Source organism: Octopus sinensis, linkage group LG4 (assembly GCF_006345805.1).
Source record: "Octopus sinensis linkage group LG4, ASM634580v1, whole genome shotgun sequence".
Classification (NCBI taxonomy): domain Eukaryota; kingdom Metazoa; phylum Mollusca; class Cephalopoda; order Octopoda; family Octopodidae; genus Octopus; species Octopus sinensis.
In genome coordinates, this window is record NC_043000.1 from 16,549,177 (window position 1) to 16,570,605 (window position 21,429).

General features: G+C 37.9%; 2 protein-coding genes across 46 annotated transcripts in view; one reads left to right on the forward strand and one right to left on the reverse strand.

Annotated features, from left to right (window-relative positions):
* The first annotated feature begins 2,086 nt into the window (after positions 1-2,086).
* On the forward strand, positions 2,087-3,139 carry LOC115210250 (uncharacterized protein K02A2.6-like). The gene is made up of 2 exons (XM_029778731.2): positions 2,087-2,193; positions 2,239-3,139. The coding sequence occupies exon 2, from the start codon at positions 2,459-2,461 to the stop codon at positions 3,137-3,139; it is 681 nt and encodes a 226-aa protein (XP_029634591.1). The 5' UTR covers positions 2,087-2,193; positions 2,239-2,458.
* Positions 3,140-9,684: 6,545 nt separating this feature from the next.
* The window catches only part of LOC115210251 (titin), a 626,493-nt gene continuing 614,748 nt past the window's right edge, over positions 9,685-21,429 (reverse strand). For 43 of the 45 annotated variants that reach the window (XM_036501835.1, XM_036501827.1, XM_036501837.1 and 40 more), the window contains 3 exons: positions 21,238-21,294; positions 14,951-15,011; positions 9,685-12,322 (listed from right to left, as the gene is read on the reverse strand). In XM_036501835.1, coding sequence (XP_036357728.1) covers positions 12,121-12,322; positions 14,951-15,011; positions 21,238-21,294 — 320 coding nt within the window. In that variant the 3' untranslated portion in view covers positions 9,685-12,120. The remainder of the gene's footprint in view (positions 12,323-14,950; positions 15,012-21,237; positions 21,295-21,429) is intronic. The other 2 variants (XM_036501823.1, XM_036501822.1) reach the window with 1 other exon arrangement.

Sequence of the window (21,429 nt, forward strand, 5' to 3'; positions counted from 1 at the left end):
CAAATACAGATCCTCACAGCCCAAATACAGGCCCTAAAGCTTAGTCCCCAGCGTCGAAGCCCCAGTGTTACCCGCAACTCACATGACACGTGTTGGTACCACGGAACACGGGCACAAAAATGTACGGTGCCGTGCTCGTTTTCCTCACCCAGTTCGGGAAACGGCACAGCCAGGAATTGAACGCGACGGAAGTTCCTTGCTCGCACCCACATAGTCGCCTATTTTTCGTTTGCGATCGGGTAACAGGCACGCGTTTCCTGGTTGACACAGGTGCGGAAGTCAGCATCATCCCAGTCCCCAACACTTCTGGAAAAAGAAAAGAGACATCAGTCTGTCTTCAGGCAGTCAACCATTCACCCATTCCAACCTACGGGGATCAGTCCCTAACATTGAACATAGGACTACGCCGCACATTTCAGTGGGTATTCGTCGTCGCTAAACTGCTGACCCCTATCTTAGGAGCCGATTTCCTGCATCATTTCGGTCTCCTGGTAGACATAAAGAACAGATGACTTGTCGACAGCACCACCAAGCTTACTGTGCGCGGTATAGCCGCTCGAATGGACACAGTCAGCCCAACTGTAATGCTTACAATGACTTGTCTCAGTTCCATCCTGAATGAATATCCAGACGTCGCTCGACCAGTTTTCCACAACCAGCCGATCAAACACGACGTTACCCACCACATCAAAACCAGCGGTCCACCTGTTGCTGCAAGGCCCAGAAGGTTACCACCTGATCGTCTCCAGGCTGTCTCCAAGCGGGAATTCCAGCACATGCTCGACCTCGGAATAATCCGCCCTTCCAGCAGCAACTGGTCCTCGCCGATACACTGCGTCCCAAAAAAATCATCGGCGGGTTTGCGGCAATTATCGATCGCTGAATAAAAGCACTATCAGTGATGCCTTTTCTTCAAGACTTTTCGAGCTCGCTGCATGGAGCTCGCATCTTTTCCAAAATCGACCTGGTGCGAGCATATAACCAAATCCCAGTCAAACCTGCGGACATCTCAAAGTCAGCAGTTACTACACCTTTCGGAATGTTTGAATTCCTGCGTATGCCTTTCGGTTTACGAAACGCGGCACAGACATTCCAAAGGTTTATCGACATGGTGACTAGAGGTTTGCCTTTCGTCTATGCCTACATAGACATACTCGTGGCCAGTAACTCGGACGAAGAACATAATCAACACCTTCACCTGCTATTCGAACGTCTCCGTCAATTTGGTGTTGTTATCAACCCTACTAAATGTTTGTTTGGAGTTGCTTCCCTTCATTTTCTCAGGCACATCGTCGATAAGAATGGAATTCGTCCCCTTCCCGAGAAAGTCAAGGCCATCGTGGATTTTCCACCACCCACATCTCTCCGCAAATTAAGAGAATATCACGGTCTAGCGAATTTCTATCGACGGTTCGTGCCCCACCTCGCTGAAATAGCGCAACCGCTCACGGATTTGCTACGTCAGCGAACCTGCAAAAATGCAGATATAGCTCTGACCGAAGATCAACTCGTTTCTTTCGCTGCCCTGAAAAAAACGTTATCTAGCGCTACCATGTTGGTTTATCCAAAACCAGACGCCCCACGATGTTTACTCGTTGATGCATCCGATTCCGGAACTGGAGGTGTGCTACAACAGCTTGTTGACGGTATATGGCAGCCGTTGTCTTTCTTTTCTAACCGGTTAAAACCCACGGAAACCAAATACAGCACATTCAGTCCGGAATTATTAGCGGCATACCTGGCTATTAAGCATTTCCGTCACATGCCAGAAGGTACCAATTTTGCCATATACACCGACCACAAGCCATTAGTATACGCATTTAACACCAAGCCGGATCGCCACCTCGACTTCATATCGCAGTACACGATGGATATACGCCACATCAAAGGGACGACCAACTTAGCAGCTGATGCACTTTCATGTGCGCAGATCAATGCTATCCACACCACGTCTACAATTGATCTGGCATGTATAGCAGCTGACCAGGAGAATGACGAAGAACTTCTAAAGCTCCGGAATTCGTCATCTCTGAAATTTCAGCATGTTCCGCTACCATCATCCACAGCTCATATTTAGTGTGATATCTCCACTGGTTACCAACGCCCTTATGTACCACAGAGATATCGTCGAGAAGTTTTCTCCGCTCTGCATTCTCTGTCACATCCTGGTATTCGCTCCACTCAAAAGCTGATATCGACCTGTTTTGTGTGGACCAGTATCAACAAGGATATCGGAGAATGGACCAAGTGCTGTGTTGCGTGCCAAAAAGCGAAAATCCACCGGCACATAAAATCACCAATTGGTTCATTTTCGCAACCCGATGCACGATTTCAGCACGTACACATCGATATCGTCGGACCCCTACCACCTTCGCAGAACTATTCATATTTACTAACTTGCGTAGATCGTTTTTCGCGATGGCCTGAAGCCTGGCCCTTATCTGATGTATCAGCAGAAATGGTCGCCAAAACGCTGATATCACAATGGGTTTTGCGTTTTGGCACACCCGCAACATTCACCACTGACAGAGGACGTCAGTTTGATTCCCACCTTTTCACCGAGCTGACTCGTCTCCTTGGGTGTAAACACACCCGCACTACGGCTTACCACCCTGCAGCAAATGGCATGGTCGAACGCTTTCACCGCCAACTCAAGGCATCTATCAAAGTAGCTCCAGACAGTTCTCACTGGTTGGAACATCTCCCTCTCATCCTCCTTGGAATTCGATCCACGATTAAGGAAGAACTGGGATATACTCCGGCCGAACTCGTTTATGGCACAGCACTCACCTTACCTGGGCAGATGATCGAACCTGTTTCACAAAACTTTCCTGACCCACAACAATATGTGCACCGATTACGGACATCCATGTCGCAGTTATCACCTTCAGGCCCCAGGCAACAGAACGTCGTTTCACGTGTCCCAAAAGATATCAACACTTGGACTCATGTCTTCGTGAGGAATGATGGGATACCCTCTCAACTTCGACCACCATATTCCGGGCCCTACAAGGTCATCAAAAGAGAACCCAAGTATTTCGTCCTCAATATTGGAGGTAAACGAAATACGGTCTCGATTGATCGTTTGAAAAAAGCTTTCATCGAGGAGGGCTTACATTCAGTCCCCTCCTTTCCTTGAACAGACTCGGCAACTCCAGCGAACACCACAGATTCTGCACAACCCCGACACACCAAATCAGGAAGAACAGTTCGATGGCCAGCAAGTTTTTCGGGTAAGTTCTGAACTCCTAACTTATCCATCTTCCTAATGAAATGCATACATCAACACAACTCACATAACTGCATCACCCACATACAACTCAGAGAAATCAAAGAACATTCATGTGCATAAAAAAAAAAAAAAAACGAAAACAAAAAACGTTCCACATCAACGAAAAACTGTCTGTATGAACTTTTACGGAACATTTCACAATCGAACTTTGCCGATGAACATTTCTTTCATTTTTGCATGTACATATTTTTTGTTTTCTCTTTAAAATGTTTTGCTTTCTTGTAAATATATTTTTGCTAACTGTATGTTCACACACATTTACAAATCATGTTCTCATGTGTGCTATCACTCGATCTTTTTCGCCACTGAAAGACACCTTGCCTCTATTAGACCTCTAGTAGGTCGAGTAATCAATAGACGCACATCTCTTTCAACGCGCCAACATATTTCTGCCTGGGCACATATACATATTGCCCACCAAATAGCACATACAAACAGTAAACCTTTCATTCATATTTTTATCATTCAATGTGTAAAATTTTTTCTGCATACACACAAAAAATAACATTTCCAATATCGTTCGATCTCTGTGGCTTTCTCACTAGAAGGAGGGTAGTGTAAGAGTTAGCACTTCCTTCTCTAAGCTTGGATTCGAAATCGAATCCAAGAATCATCGGTCATCAAATACCAATGCATGCAAAGGCGCAAAATTAAGATTCCTTTGTTCTGACAAAAAGTGATTGATCGTCTCCCTTTGACCTCCGACCTGAGCCATGTCAAGCGAAGTTCAAGTGGACGAACGATGACCTACTTAAACAGTAACTTTGTTGCGATATATCTATTTTTCTGGCTGTTTGAGATTTTATAAATAGAAAGGAAAAACGGCTAGAACACAGACAATCGGAGCTGACGCTCAAGCAGACACCCCGCGTTTTGGAGACGACTAGAGAATATGCCTACGGGTTACTGTCCTGAATGATTTACTCACACACACACGCAAACATATTCTTCTTTAATATGTATTCTGTACAAGCAATGCGTAGCATTGCTTACAAAATTTATGTAGTGTAAATAAATCTCTATTTAATCACGAAACAACTTATGTATTTATTAATACACACACACATCCACTACAGTTTGCTCTTCTGTGGTTCAAATGAAATTTGTTGAGGCAGATCTTCAATGCGTTGAGACCTTTCCAGTTGCCAATTCTCATTTGTTTCTATGCAAGGTAATGTTTCAAAGCTGGATTTATTTTCATCTGAAATTGGGAACAAATGACATTCCTTGTATGATGGTGCCATTTGTTTACAACTATCCTGCTATGTCAAGGCAAGGAAATACAAAGATATGTGCACTTGTGTGTATATATCGAAGCAGTGTGCTGGCAGGATCGTTAGCATGCTGGGCAAAATACTGAGTGGTATTTCATCTGTCTTCATGTTCTGAGTTTAAATTCTACCAAAGTCGATTTTTGCCTTTCATGCTTTTATGTGTCAGTTGTGTATGGAGTCGCTCTAATCGACGCCTCCTCCTCAAGAATTTCGGGCTTTGTACCAAGAGTAGAGAACATGTTGTGTTAGACTATTGTATGTCCAAATTTAGCCAAATGCGTTTTCTTCAATATTTAATTTTGCTTGCAATAGCTGGTTCTTTTGGGAAAACTGTTGCATCTTCAGATGCTAAGATATGAAAATTGTCAAAGTGTAATACAATGGTTTAGCATTTTTCAAAAGTGTAGAAAGTCCCACACTTTTCCAAAAATATTTCTGACTGCAAATATGCATGGAGTTACAATTTTATGCACCCAACAAAGTATTATTGTTAAGCTGAAACTGTTGCTAATGTAAAAAGAAACTATTTTATTGTAAAATATAATTGCCAACCAAGTGTGGTGGTCCCATAGAGGACGATGCTACTGTTCCTTTTAGCCCCAGGAGAAATCTCCAGCTGGCTAACTACACTTTGTTTGATTAGTATTTGTGAGGGGAAATCATCGGACCCAGAAATGCAGGTCTGTGTGTATCATGTAAGGCTAGAGATGGGAACGATGATTTCAGCTTGCAAATACTAATCAAGACGCAATGTGTTGTTAGCCAGCTGGAGATGTTCACCTGGGGCTAAAAACAACAGTAGCATCGTCCTGTATGGGACTGTCACATTTAGTTGGCAATTATATTTTATGATTCTGTACTGCTACTGTTTACTTTTTGCTTAGAGATTTATTGCCTATTTTATCATTTTTCTGAAAAATCACTTTGGACAATTATGCTTAATAGCAAGAGAGAGTGTGTGTGTGTGTGTGTGTGTGTGTGTGTGTGTGTGTGTGTGTGTGAGAGTGTGTGTGTGTGTGTGTGAGTGAGACGATGATGGATTTTGCTTAACTGGGTTCACTCAAGCTGTTAGGTGCCTGAAGGCTATATTAGAAAACCTTGCGGTGAGGCAACAGAAAGCCATGCAATCAGGATGGAAACTTAACCATGTCTGTGCCTATCAGTTCTCTGCTTTAAAAGCATGGGTTTATCATAGGTCTGCTGGATTGAGGCTGGTCTAGAAGTATTTATTGGTTATATTGAAAGCAAAATAAATTGGTTAATATATCTTAGCTTTCAGTCATTCAACTGTGTTCATGCTGGAGTGCTTTCTTGAATGATTTCAGTCTTTGTTTTTAATGTTTGATACTAATTTTGTCAATCTCTTTTGCCAAACCAATAACCTACAAACTTGTCAAGTGATGGTGGACAAACACACATGATGGGCTTGTTTCCATCTACCAGATCCACTCATGGCCTTGGTCAGCCTGAGGCTATACGAGGGACGTTCAATGAGTAATGCCTCTGACCCACTTGCAGATGTTTGATCTAGCTGAAATTTTGCATATAGATTAAGTGGCAAATTACAGCTCTGAACTAATTGTGGTTTCTGACTTACAGGTATTTGAACTGAGTCAAGTGTGAAATGGAGCCTGTTGAGTGTCGAGCAGTGATCCAGTTTTTGTATTTGAAAGGACGCACACCAAGGGAGACTTTTGATGAAATGAAAGGAACTTATGGTGATGATGCCCAATCATATGACCTTGTAAAACGTGAATTCAAACATGGTCGGAACTCTGTGGGAACAACTCCCATATCTGGTCGCCCCCCTTCTGCCATTGATGAGGCATCTGTCCGTGAAGTTGAGGCTGCCATTTTGGAAGATTGACGCATAACTATTTGCCAAATAGCCCATGAGGTCAAGAATAGTACCGAGTCTGTGGAAACTATCATTCATGATCATTTGCATATGCAAAAGGTGTCTGCCAGATGGATTCCCAGGTTGCTCACACCTTTCCAGAAGCAAGAACACGTTGAGTGCTCGAGGATGAATTTGGAGATGTGCCAAGAAGATGAGTCAAAATTTTTCAAAAGACTGATTACACAGGATGAAACCTGGGTCCATCACTATGATCCAGAGACCAAAGCCCAGTCAATGCAGTGGAAGCACCGTGACTTACCTCCTCCAAAGAAGGCAAGGTCATGCTCATAGTCTTCTGGGACCTGGACGGAGTAGTAATGACAGATTCCCTGGCAAAGGGTACCACAATTATGCTTCACTTTTGAGGAAATTAAGAGAAGCTATCAAAATCAAAAGGCAGGGCAAGATCAGCAAAGGCATCCTCCTCCTGCAGGACAATGCTCCGGTCCACAACTCTCGTGTCGCCAGATCAGAAGCACAGGCATGCGGCTATGAACTCCTCCCCCACCCCCCTACTCTCCTGACCTTGCACCGAGCACCTCATAGATATCCAGCTCAATGGGTTGTATGCCATTTGTACTTACCCACTTTCAGTCCTGTTTTGCTTGTTGGATCGTTCACCCCTTGGTAGTACAGTAACTCTTATTCTTTTTAGAACTTTCATCCCTCAAACTTAAGTCTCAATCTCAGTTTCTTTACATTTTCAGACATGTGCACAAATTTAACTTTTATACATACATGTCCTTAGCACATACACATCGGTGTACCTATATACACATACTACCCCCAGAAGTACAGACATACCCAAATAATGCAGATGTCCTTGGCACATATGAACATATATATATGTGTCTTATATTCACACACTAATCTGAAACGTCAACACAGTTCTCCATGCAGTGTCTCACTAATTGCTGAAAGTTGTTTTCTTCTCATTTATCTAATTCTGTCACATTTAAAATGTCTCTAACATAGGCAACATGACTTCTCAGAGCTCTGTTTTTAACTTTGTTTTTCTCTCTCCTGTTCTTTCTCCACTGTTTTTTTTTGTTTCTGATGAAGGTCTTCAGTCCGAAATAGATAAGAGAAGTCATTTCTACTTCTCTCCAAACCTAGAAATAAGACCGATTTTACTGTAATTATTTTCTTTTGAATAGCCACTGTCTAAATATTTTATGGAAGTCGGAAGGTAATACTTGATGATCGGAAACCAGAAAATCTGAGTACTGAAAGTCAGAGCCTTTTAGTTTTAACCCTTTTGTTACCGTATTTATTTTGAGATGCTCTGTGATTTTCTCAATTATTTTAGATGTAACAAAGAATTTAGTTAAATAACTTAGTTATCATTAAGCTCGTGTTAGGAACATAAATTGTGACTAAGGTTTGGTGGAAGATTTTAATTCATAACTTATGAAAACAAGACATTTGTACCACAGAGCCAGAGCTGGTTTCAGCCGGGTTGGTAATGAAAGGGTTAATGTATTAAAAGAATATTCTACATTTGTAGTGAGTTGGCATGTAAAAAGTACTCAGCACACTCTAAGTGGTTGGCATCCAGTCACAGAAACAATGCCACAACAGATAGATGGAGTCTGGATAGCTTGATGTCAAAACGTCCAACCCATGCCAGCACAGAGAGTGGATGTTAATTGATGATATATAAACGTGTGTGTGTGTCTACTTGTCTTGACATAATATGCTGGTTGTGAACAGATATCACTGTCATACAAGTGGTGCAATTCATTTGCAATTTTCCATGAAGATATGCCCAGCAATTATGTTCTGTTTAAAAGACTATGGGAAAATGTTAAGTTGCTTGGAAACCAACAAGGTTTGGCATCAGGAAGGGCATCTAGCTGTAGAATCTTCGCCTTAATAAAAACACTACCAGCATCACATATTTATGTATGTTAAACAGTTGTAGCGAAGGTATTTCACCTAAGAGAAGCCCCTTTAAAGACATAACATTAAGAACACTGTTTACATCAAAGCTAGGCAAAATGAAAACTGCTCTGGAAGTAAACGAGAATGACATGGATATTTTGCAGTAATTTCTTATTTATTTATTGCCCACAAGGGGCTAAACATAGAGGGGACAGGCAAAGGGATTAAATCAATTGCATCGACCCTGAAAGGGTGAAAGGCAAAGTTGACCTCGGCAGAATTTGAACTCAGAATGTAATGGCAGACGAAATATTGCTAAGCATTTTGCCCAGTGTGCTAACGTTTCTGCCAGCTCGCTATCTTTATTATTTTGCAGTAATTTCTGCTCATCAGTGTCATATACTTGTGTCACTTCTGAAATCAATTCAAATTGCAAGTGAAAAGTATTTGCCTCCATGAATTTTTTCTGATCAGTGCAAGTATGGAAAAGTGGGTATTGAAATATGATGATGATGTATATGTGTGTGTTCATTCATTTTGGTTTTCCAAGCTAGCACGAGTTGAGCAGAAACATTTCTTGCAGCAAAAATTTGTGGCTGGATGTCTTTCTTACTGCGAACCCTTGTCTGTTTTACAAGTATAGTTTTACTCTTTTACTTGTTTCAGTCATTTGACTGCGGCCATGCTGGAGCACCGCCTTTAGTCGAGCAAATCGACCCCGGGACTTATTCTTTGTAAGCCCAGTACTTATTCTATCGGTCTCTTTTGCCGAACCGCTAAGTGACGGGGACATAAACACACCAGCATCGGTTGTCAAGCAATGCTAGAGGGACAAACACAGACACACAAACATATACATATATACGACAGGCTTCTTTCAGTTTCCGTCTACCAAATCCACTCACAAGGCATTGGTCAGCCCGAGGCTATAGCAGAAGACACTTGCCCAAGATGCCACACAGTGGGACTGAACCCAGAATCATGTGGTTGGTAGGCAAGCTACTTACCACACAGCCACTCCTGCGCCTATATATATTTTTTTTATTCAACTGGTATTCAAATGTGCAGAGAGACTGGAGGTATTGTCTGTAAGGAATATAACTGTTTTTTATTTGCTCAGGCAGTGACATATGAAGACATGGAACAACAACAATTATGTAGGTACATATGCACAATGTCAGACAAACATACATATTCCACTCACAAAGCACAGTTCCACCCAAGGCCAAGTTGATACTTGGTCATGGGTCATGCCTGTGAATTAGTAGTAGGGCACAAGCCCAAAATTGCAACAATTCTAATGATTCTTTTAAAAAAGATAAACAACAACATGGTGAGACTTATGGAAGCTGTTTTTATTTTTATTAATATTTTTTTATCATTATTAATATTATTTCTTTTTGACAAGAAAAAATTCACATCTCCACAAACATTACAAACCTAGTAATTAAGAGTGAGAAAATACAGAGCCTTTATTCCCAGAGTGCATTAGAAAGTTTGCAGTCCCAGAGAGAGAGAGAGAGAAAGGGGGGAGAAGAGAAAGAGGAGTATGTCTATAAAGATAGCTTGAGATTATTACAATAAGCATAAGTGACATTAGGCAGGTCTGAAGTAAACAAAGAGAAATGGGCAGGGAAAATAGCTTAGCTGAAAAAAGATATAGCTTATATTGTAAGCAAATTAGGGCCTTATTTTTGAAAATTTGATTGCATTTAGGAATTGTTGATATATTAATTATTCTGTTTCTCTAGATATATATATTGTTTCTTTGAACAGTTTGGTACTGTGGTGAAACAGATATAATATTGAATAGAAAACTGTTAAGCAGCTGTTAAGCAAAACACTAAATAATGTGTGCATCAAAATATTGACTCGAGATAGCATAGTTTAGTTAGCATACAGAGCGTGGATTCTTTGTTGTGATTGTTGTGCTTGCTGTTGTAGTTATTTTCTTGTTCAAAATTCAGAACTGTTTAACATACATTTGCAGACACACACACATGCATACATACATCCATACAAATAGAGCAACTAACTGTAAAAGTATTTAGTATTTATTATTAGTAGTATTATATTATTAGATATTCTTTTTCATTTTTGTATTCGTATATCTTGAAATACTTCTCTTATCTATATTATTATTATCAAAGAGATTGGCCTGAGTAGAAGAGCAAGCCGTGTTCTGGATAATGGCTGATAATGTTGAAAAGCCAGTGATGGAGGAAATAGAGAAGTGTGCAGCATATTAATATTTTACTTAAACGACATTAATATATATAATGCTGCAAGAGAATGTTCCAGTAAGGAAATTAGAAGACGTTTTATACAGCTAAGGGGCTTTTCACTGTACCTGTCTTCGTCAGTTCCTTCTGGCCACTTTCTTGACTTTCATGAACTTTTACAGTAGTGTTGGCTTTTAGTTTAGGTCGCTGAAACAGTTCTGTCATTTTCTTTTGTCTATTGTTTGTTAAATTTTGTTGTTTAAACTTCTTAGGAAATATTGTCTTCGTATCAGGAGTTTTCTTGTATGTCAGGGTTACACGAAAAGTTTTCAGATTTAAATAGGGTTTGTATTATAATTATTTTTTATTTTTTTTTTTTGTGTGTCAAGGGAAATCTTGGAATGAGAGTAAGGTCACAGATAAGGTCACATTGCAGCAGGGTTCAAAATAGGCTGCTATTGTTTCAAGTAGAAAAGTTATCAGTTTTAAGGTTTTACAAAATTTATATAATTTACACCTATATTCCTCGTTAAACATCATATTAATTATTGCAAATATGAAGAGAACTACAAGAGGTTTTGTTGTTTTTTTTTGTTCCATTAAGAAAAAAAATTAAAATATCTTTCGAAAATTACATTAACAACAAAGTTATTTTGTATTTGTAATGGATTAAACCAGCTGTTTAGGAATTTAAAAAGTAAAAACAAAAAAAACACACTAGTTCAGGTCATTTGAATTAAGTAAAGGTCACTTATTTTCCTAGTAAGGACTGTTAAGGTCCTTTATTGATGGACAGAAAGTCTCTTTAATTCCAAGCATATCTTAGACATCTTAGAAGAAAGTCATTATAGAAGCAACTTTAATTATCAATGGACATTAAGTTTTAAATATTCAGAGTTTTCCTTCCAAGTGAGTTGAGAGAACTAGGGAGTGGGAAGCTTTGAGATTCGAGTTCCTTTAAAGAAATCCCCAATACACTTGGGTAAACTAAGGCAAGAAAGAATTCAGATATAAATAAATATTGTCAAGAGTTTTCAGACAAAAGAACAAAATGGTTAGCAAAACTTACACAATTCTTTAAAATTTCAAATTATCAGGTAGGTTAAAAAAAAAAATCATTGCTCTAATATATATAGATGTTTCTGCGAGAGCAAAAACAATCATCAAAACAAATTACAAAAAAAAAAGCAAAGGTAACTAAAATGAGACAGTTTTGTGGGGGGTTGAGGAAGGATTTCAGATGATATCAAACAAAACAAACAATTGTTAAAAATGAAAATAAGAATAATGTAGAAAAAAAAAATTGGGGAAGGCAGAGAGAGAAGAGGATTTGCACTTAACTTGGAATGATGCACAAAGCATGTTGGAAGTTTGCAAAAGACTTTTTGCAGTCAAAGCAGCAGAGATAGATAGATAGATGGAGATGGGGGTTGGTATTAAGGAGATCCAGAGATGTCTTCATTGATATGAGAGAGAGAGGAGGGTAGGGGGAAGATGTTTTTATTTTTAAGGATGGAGTAAATTGCTAGAAGACAACAGGACTGGAAGCTAGACATCGTCTTCCAGACACTGTCGTTGGTCAAATTCACTTGGAGTTTGCATAAACTGGTCAATAATTTGCTGCATGCTTTCACGCAATTCTTCTGGTGTTTCATTCTGTTGTTCCACACGAGACTCTTCTTGAATAAATGTTTCTTCTCGTCCGTCTCGCATGTATGTCTTTTTGTGAATTTCTTTCTTCATCATTAGGCTAGTAGCAGGAGAAAGAACGAAATTTAAAACCCAAACGAAGCAGAGGATAGCAAGAAACAAAAGATGTGACAAAATTGCATGTATAGTTAATTTCAATTAAATAAATAAATTGCCTGTCTAGGAATTTCCAGTTCGACATTGGCTAAATGCTATTTTCCTCATGTAAGTTTCTTTCGGTTTAACCAAATATCCAAAGAACTTAATCTGATAGAGATTTTGTAAAAATATGAAACCATTTAAAGAACATAAAAAAACAAATTATGCTGGTTAGTAACTTCCATGCTAAATTTTAGAGCCATATTGTCGTATTATTATTTAAAAGAGCAACTGGCTTTGCAGACATGCAGACAGCAAAACGTTTGTCTTGCAAATGATAATAGAAATAAATTCAGCTGTCAAAGATAATAAAGGCATAATTTTACAAGAAACAAAGCGACTGGATTAACAGGTAAAGAATTATGTTAAAAAAAGAAAAGGAGCAATTCTAAAATTGATGAATATTTTTGTTTTAATAAAAAAAAGAAATGTAAATATAAAAAAAAAAATATATAATAAAATAGGTCTTTGAGTTGAAAGAATTTGTAACAACTTTAATTCTTTCTGCTGTATTCTTGAAACTTGAGAAATAGGAAGGTTGCCCCTCCTTAGATTAGCTGGGAGAGGAATGTATCCATAGAACAATGTTAACTCTAATCGAAGGTGATTTCGTCAACTGACTATTGATCTGAAATAAACACTAAAATTAACCATGTCTTGTTTGACACCAATGTTGATGTAGTGGCCACCATTCTAGAACTGTTTACATTTGTATCCAATGTTAGACATTTAAATGTGTGAGTGTAAATATAGAAGAAATAACTGGCAAAAACAGAATGTATGTGTCTCCCTACCTATCTAGATGGGTCCAAACTGAGAGGGACTTCTCATCTCATTTCCATCAAAAAAGTGTCTACACTTGTGTATGTACTGTCTCTAAATATGTGAAGGAATGAGGCCTAGTGGTTAGGGGGATTTGGGCTTATGATCATAAGATAGTAGTAAGTTCATTTCCTGGACTGGGCAGTGGATTGTGTCCCTGAGTAAGGTATTTCATTTCACATTACTCCAGTCTACTCAACTGGAAATGAGTAGCAGCCTTATGCTGGGGCAACCTTCTCTCCTTCCAGCTGTCATATTCTTGATATTCCACTGGATCGAAGGTAAAAGGGCCAGAAAGGGTGTCTATGTCCACTCAAGAATACATAGGCATCTAAAACAATTAACAAAAGCATGATACACACTGTCAAGCCATACTCACTTGCAATTGACAGTAATGATTATGTGTGAGTGCATCTATGTACTGTCACTATACTGGCCTCTGCTCCTCAGAGGTGGCTGCTCTCATGCCATCTCTGCACAGGCATTTCTGATTCACTCATCTCTCCTCTCTTATCACTAATATTGTCTCCATTACCCCACCAGGCCCTTTACTAATCACTAGATCCCCACCGTTCTTTCCCAGAATAGCTCTCTGAACTTCCCTGTCTGTAGCCATTGTCCAAGAGGAATGTTGTGTTGATCTAAGACATTAGGGTGGTGTGGACTGCAAAGCTCATAGGTGTGATCATTTCCTCTAGATCACACCAATCAATAAAATAATAAGTAACATGAAGACAGGACTTCTAAAAATGGTAAAAGAGAAAGTTAAGTAACCTCTATATATTTCAAACACAAAGGCACTTTATTAGAAGTGAATGGCTTAGAAATGTAGGTTTATGTAGATCCTGCCATGTTGATTGCTGTAAGAACCACAACCCTGCTTTGTCAGAGTAGTCGTAGGTTTTGTATTTTATTTCTGTACTAGCACTATGACCCGGTGTTGCTGGGTCATAGTGCTAGTGCATGCATATACAGCTGTGTGCGTGCACACATACATGCGAATACTGTCCAAATCTCCGACCAATCACATACAGCTAGCTGGCATTCAACTGGTGTATCAAGTTTCAGGCATTTTGATTGGGTTTTGGATAGAAAATTCACAAAAAAGTCACTTCTATTGATTTTTTTCATGTCTTTGCAGGGTGACTTGGGAAATGTAAAGATGTGCACGACCACCCTTGGATGGTTTTGAATGACCATAGAAAGTGCGGGCCCTCTAACTGAAAAATTGTGAATTTGTATAAAGGACACACACACACACAGACAGTCATTTTGCCATTTATATATATATAGAGATTATAATGCTCAAAGTTAACTTCAACAGAGCTCTTCTTCCAAAATAAAATAAAATTGAAAGTGTCTCACAGATCTCAAATTAGTACTTGTAATAGCTTACATGATATTGAGTAATATTGAGTAATTCTGTAATAGTAGCAAGGTGTAATAGTAGTACTTCTCATGTGATAGTAAAGTATTATGTGTTGCTAAATACTGCTGTAGTGATAATATCGTGTTGCATCAGTAGTAGTAGTAGTAATAGTAGTTTGTCTGACTATTAAAGTTGCAACAAAACATATCTGCAATAGCAATATGAGACAGAAACAGCAGCAACAATCAAAGATGACAAACCCTGCCCGATGCCTATCACCCCCCACTTCCACTCCACAATCAAAGTACTAATCTAAGTGTGGTCAATCAACGCTGTTACCTGGTAGCTTGGGCACTGTCCTCAGTTTCGGCATCAGGCGCCACATCGGAATCTCGTCGGTCTTGAGAAACGGAAGCAGATAAAAGACGATTGGGGGGGAAAAAAGAACAAAAACAGAAATGATATATGGAGCACATTAGACATGAATGCAGCATGAACATAATTATAAGGTGTCAGCCATCAGAGATTATTAGAGAGAGAGAAAGAGATGTGGCAAGAAACAGAGGTAGGAGATGGTTGTTAGTCTGAGAAATTTCATTGCTGGTGCTTTGAGGTGGAGAACAGATGTGCAAGAGGCCAAAAAGCATGTGTCTTTAAGTACTTAAGTTACTCTGGTGAATATTCCAAGCAAAGATAGTTGCATGTTGAATGCTCTTGAAAACGGTGGTTGTATGTTGTCCAGTTTGGCAAAATCATTAGCACCAACTCCATGTTGGCCAGCTGTATACACAAACATACACACATGCACATGAGATGCAAGATCTTTTTGTTGAAGACAACTACCTGTTAAGTATGGAGGAAAGTGCAGTGAGCAGCTTAATGCAAAAATGCAGTTCAATCACCTGTTGAGGCTGGACTCACATCTTGCTTTGGAGAGAACATTTGTCTGAAGTCTTTGAAGATTAACATAATCCACTGGTTAACCAATTTTATTAGGAAAGGTTAAGCAACAGAATACCGGTTCCATTTGTGGGAGTGAGTATAATTTACATATCAACATCATTTAACATCCTTTTTTCTATGATGGTAGGGATTAGACAATTTGACAGGATCCAACGAGCTTCAGATCTATACTGATCTCTTGTATTAGCTTTGGCATGGTTTCTATGGCTGGATACCCTTCCTAATGCCCCCCTCCTTATATGATACATAAATTTTCCCATTGCACAGTAACTTGGGCAATGCTTTGTTCTACAGCCACAGGTTGACAAATACTTTGTGACTGGCAACTGATTGACCAAGACTGAAACTTCAGATAGAAGCTCATTGCATGCATACAGACACATGTATGTATGTACGTATACATACATATATTTTAGTATAATATAATACAACTTTTAGGTAGTTATAGGCTGAGAACAATTGAAGAGTGAGTTATCTGAATAATGTAACCTCACAAAATGATTCAAAGAGTATCTATCTACCAAATCAGCTGCTGACAAGATTTTGATTGGCCTAGGGCTATAGTAGGAGATACTTTCTCAACACGTCACACATTGGGACTGAAACCCAGAACCATGTGGTCGGGAAGCAGGCTTCTTACCACAGAGCCATGCCTTCCTATATATATATATATATTATATATATATATATATATATATATATATTGTGTCTATATGTATATATAAACACAAACATACACATATACAGTAATACCTCACTTTACGAGACCTCGGATTTACAATTATTTACAAGTTTTATTTCCTGTTTACCAGATTTTGCTTTACAAGCCTACTTCGGGAACAAATTAACTCGTACTTCAAGGCATTACTGTATATATGTATATATATAGAAACACACACACAAACAAATATATATTTGACAAAATGTATGGGTTGTGTGTAATGTAGCTATTTTCACTTGTCCCCTTCCCTCTCCCTCCACACCCACACGTGTATTTCTTTAAAAAGAAAAAAGCTCAATAAACCAGGAGACACCATTTCTAATGAGTGAAACGCTAAATAAAGATCCACTATATTTATGACACATCTTTTCTCCACCTCTAACCAGATATTAAAAGCACTTTTTGTTAAGACTAAAGCAGAAAATAAAGTAAACAGTTTATCGTTTCTCAATAATAAAGATGTATAAAACAAATATTACATTAGTACCATACAATATATAACAATATATGTATGTCAACTTGTACATACATATATATACATTCATATGCACATATATATATATATAGCATTGGATAGATACGAAGCAACAATATTAAAATATTTTAAGCAAGCTATTTGCAAGATAATTTTTATTACATTGCATGGATTAGGATAAAATAATCGTCTTTATCATTAATTTTGATATAGTTTTTAAATATATATTTTTTATCTTTTGTTTCTAACACAAGCATAGCTAAAAGCTGTTTTGAAACAAACAACAAAAGTCCTACAAACAAAAACATTTAATAATAAAAAAAAGAATTATAATACAGAGATAAATAAAGTAAAATAACATTAAAAAAAATATGTATGTATAAAATAAAGAAATATAAATGTATAAAATTGAAGTTTGTAGGCTTTGTCAATGGCAGAATAATCTGTGTCTAACTTGTGAAAGCAACTGAAGGAAGCTATACAACTAACTGGAAAGACTATCAATGTTACAGCTGTTCTGATTGGTTGATTCTGTTATCTTTTTTTGTTTTGTTTTGTTTTCACATTTGTCACATATTCTAATGGATATTTTTTTTGTGTGACTGAAAACATAGAAGTGAAAAAACATTTAAGTAGAGAACACTTACTAAGGTTATCCAGCACTAAGATAGACTAAATGTTGGTGGTTATGAATACTTCCAAGATAGTGTCTATAATAAGATGTATTGCTTGGACAAGAAAATGCAACCAAACATTTGCAGAATTCTTGACCTATGAAACAGTTGCCCAATACTTTGACCATTTAGTCATATCACCTCATTTGGTCCTGCATTTTCATCAACTTTAACAATCTCTATACATACAGAATTGCCAGAATACACCAGATAAAAATTATCTCAGATGAAAAATCAGAGGTTCATATCGTGTTACAAGCACTGGATCTGTTCTTGGGCAAAGAATTTAGTTCTGATACAATTGGTTAGCTTGTATGGCCGAAGTGTTCAGTTTCTTTGAGGAAATGTTACATGTGAAAAACAAATGTCCTCTCTGGGTGAGAATGACCAGTCTCCTAACATTTTGGAAACTAGAAATAAGCACCTGACTATATCGATTCTTTTGATTCACAAAAAGATCAGAAATTTTTTTCCTTAACCATTTAGGCATTCAAATGCAAAGTTTATTTATTTCCTTGTTTTGACTTAATCATGCATTAATTATCTCATAGCTTTCAGATTTCAATGATGTGATTGTTTATTTTTAAAACGACATAATAGGATATGTGCAAGAAGCCTGATTTGGCAGCATTGAACATAAAATAGGTTAAGATATTTGGGTTGGATAGAGTTGGTTTAAATTCTGAAGGGTTCAGTAAATAATAATCTGTACAGTCATTGAGAGAATTATATTTTCTCAGTGCTAAGTGTTTATGTAACCCTACATAGACAAGATTGTGGTGCATAGGAAATTATCCTAAAGAACTGGATTTTAAAGGAGTTTTATATTTATGAATTGATTTAAGAAGCTTGGGACTTACTCCAGAAGCATATAAGAAAATACTGACTAGGAATTAAAATTAGAACATTGGTGTATTACAAAATCAGAAACAGTATATACAGCTCAGCAAATTGGCCTTGATAATATACAATATGAATTTCATGTTTATAGCCTTTACAACATCATTATGTGATATAACATTGTTATATTATGAAGTTATATGATTTTTAAATATTTTAGTCAGGAGGAGGTAGTATATTTATGGCCTTTGCAGGCCTGAAGCTAGTAAGATTGTAGTCTATGTCTTTTAGAATTTGGCCCAGTTGCTGTATTTAGCTTGACTGAATTTTTTTTTTTTTTTTGGTGGGGATGATGATCAGGAGGTAAAAATAAGTATCACTCAGTCAAATAAGAATTTCATTGACTATATTTTTTGAAAAGTTTGTAGACGAAATCTATGATATACTCTGGCTGCAGGAGTAAGAGCTTCTGCATGGTAAGTGCACACAGTGTCTATATATTGTGTATATGTTTGCATATGTATATATTGTGTATATGTTTGCATATGTATGTTTTGTGTATATGTTTGCATGTGAGTGTGTCTACAGCTTTATCACAAAAGGAACATTATACATGATTAGCAAAGCTAAATAAAAACACATTTGAGCTAAGCTAAGCATTCAATAAAGCATGGTACTTAAAGCCCTTTCCCTCTTTATGTATCGATAACAACATTTTAAATATTATTTCATGTTCATTCCACCCGGCTTCCATGGATAGGGTTAACAACTGTTTTCACAACTGAGTTCCAGCTATTCTTTTCTACCATGAACGACTCATCTGTCTTGTAGTCTGAGGTTTCTTTCGTTTTCTCTTTCCCCTCTTGTTCATATTGGAACAAATTAAATTAGCTTTTACCCACCATGGGCACAAAACAATGATTGCAGAAAGTAAGTTTTGAACTATTGACCATTACATCCACTAGTTAAAAATACTTTAACCCTTTAGTATTCACATTATTTTACCAAAATTAATGCTTTTTTATTCACCTTGTTTTGAATTCATGCATTATCTTGTAACTTTGAGAGTCTGATGAGGTAATTGTTAATTTTTAAAACGATATTGTAGGGTTGGTGTGAGAGACCAGATCTGGTCAGTTTGAACATAAAACAGGTAGAATACTTTTGGCCGGATATGGCTGGTTTAAATGCTAAAGGGTTAACCTCAGAACCACTGAATCTCTTGAAAGAAAAAAAAACCCCAGAAAAATCTATCCAAATCTGATAACTAGGTTCCCAATGGCAATTGTATCTTCTAGATTGTCCAAATTCAACTTTACAGGCAAGCCAGCAGCAAAAGTGGATTGATGCCTGGCAAAAATATGGATTGTAGCAACTTAGCAAACCTTTCTGATTTTCATCAACACCAGCCTCTGACTGAGGAATACCATCAAAGTCTTGGGTGGTATCGTAGTATTCAACAGCTCCATCCTCATCATTAGCATAACCACCATCATAAGTAGCATCACTGCCATCATAAGTAGCATAACCGATATCATAATTGGCTAAGCCACTATCACATGTAGCACTGCTAATGTCATAGTTAGCATCGCCACTGTAGTAAGTAGCATTGCCAACATCATCAGTAGCATCACCAACATCATCAGTAGCATCACCACCATCATAAGTAGCATCACCACCATCATAAGTAGCATCACCACCATCATAAGTAGCATCACCACCATCATAAGTAGCATCACCACCATCATAAGTAGCATCACCACCATCATAAGTAGTATCACCACCACCATAAGTAGCATCACCACCATCATCATAAGTAGCATCACCACCATCATAAGTAGCACCATCGCCACCATAGTCTATACCAGCACCATCATCATAACTAGTAGCGCTGACATCATAATCACCATCATCAGGCGACTTGGAGAGAGACTCCGCAAAACTGTAAGGTTCTGGAATTATGTTGGTATACATTATATATATATATATATTTCTTTACTACCCACAAGGGGCTAAACACAAAGGGGACAAACAAGGACAGACAAACGGATTAAGTCGATCACATCGACCCCAGTGTGTAACTGGTACTTAATTTATCGACCCTGAAAGGATGAACGGCAAAGTCGACCTCGGCGGAATTTGAACCCAGAACGTAACGGCAGACGAAATACGGCTACGCATTTCGCCCGGCGTGCTAACGTTTCTGCTAGCTCACCACACTTTATATATATATATATATATATATATATATAATATATATATATATATATAAAATAAGTTGATGCTTTTTATATTTCGTTGAAATGATGAAGGGTATTTACGTTGTATATAAATGAAAGTATGTCTGCATGCATGTGTATATGTATATTCATCATATACATGTGTGTATGTGTGTGTTTTGCCGATTGTATATTTCAATTAACATTTCAAAGGTCATCATCATTTAACGTCCGTTGTCCATGCCGGCATGGGTTGGACAGTTTGACCAGGGCTGGTAAGCTGGAAGGCTGCACCAGACTCCAGTCTGATTTGGCATGGTTTTCTATGGCTGGAATTCCTTCTTAATGCCAACCACTCTGAGAGTCTAACGGGTGCTATTATGTGCCACCGGCACAGGTGCCATTTGTGTGACACCAGTATCTGCCGTGAATGCGATTTGCCTCAGCTTGATGGGTCTTCTTCTCAAGCAGGAGACACATACAATTTTGAAGTGCGTGTGTTTGTGTGTGTATATGTTTCAAAGTGTATATATGTATGGAACTGATATGGTAAAAAAACAAAACAAAACAAAACAAAACAACAAAACAAAAAAACAAAAAACAACCCCATCTAAAAAAAACAAAAACAAAAACTGAATGAAAATAGAAACCCCTCCCTGAAGAACAAACTAAAATAAAACTAAGAAAAAAATCCAACAAATGTTAATAAAATTAAGTTGACTAGTTCAAATCACCTTCTGTCTTGCTCTGTGATTCTTCAGTGGACATCTGTTGTGGCAAATCTGTGTGTTCTGAAAGACAAAACAGTTCCTGGTTCAAGTACAGACTGGTCTACCACAAATTTCTGAACTCCCTTCCATCGTCACCTCATGACCATTGGTCAATAAGCAAAGTGCAATAGTTGATTACATATAAGTACACACACA

What these genes read in the sequence shown, in the direction of transcription:
- LOC115210250 (XM_029778731.2), top strand. Translation starts at nt 2,459, where the DNA reads ATGGTCGCCAAAACGCTGATATCACAATGGGTTTTGCGTTTTGGCACA.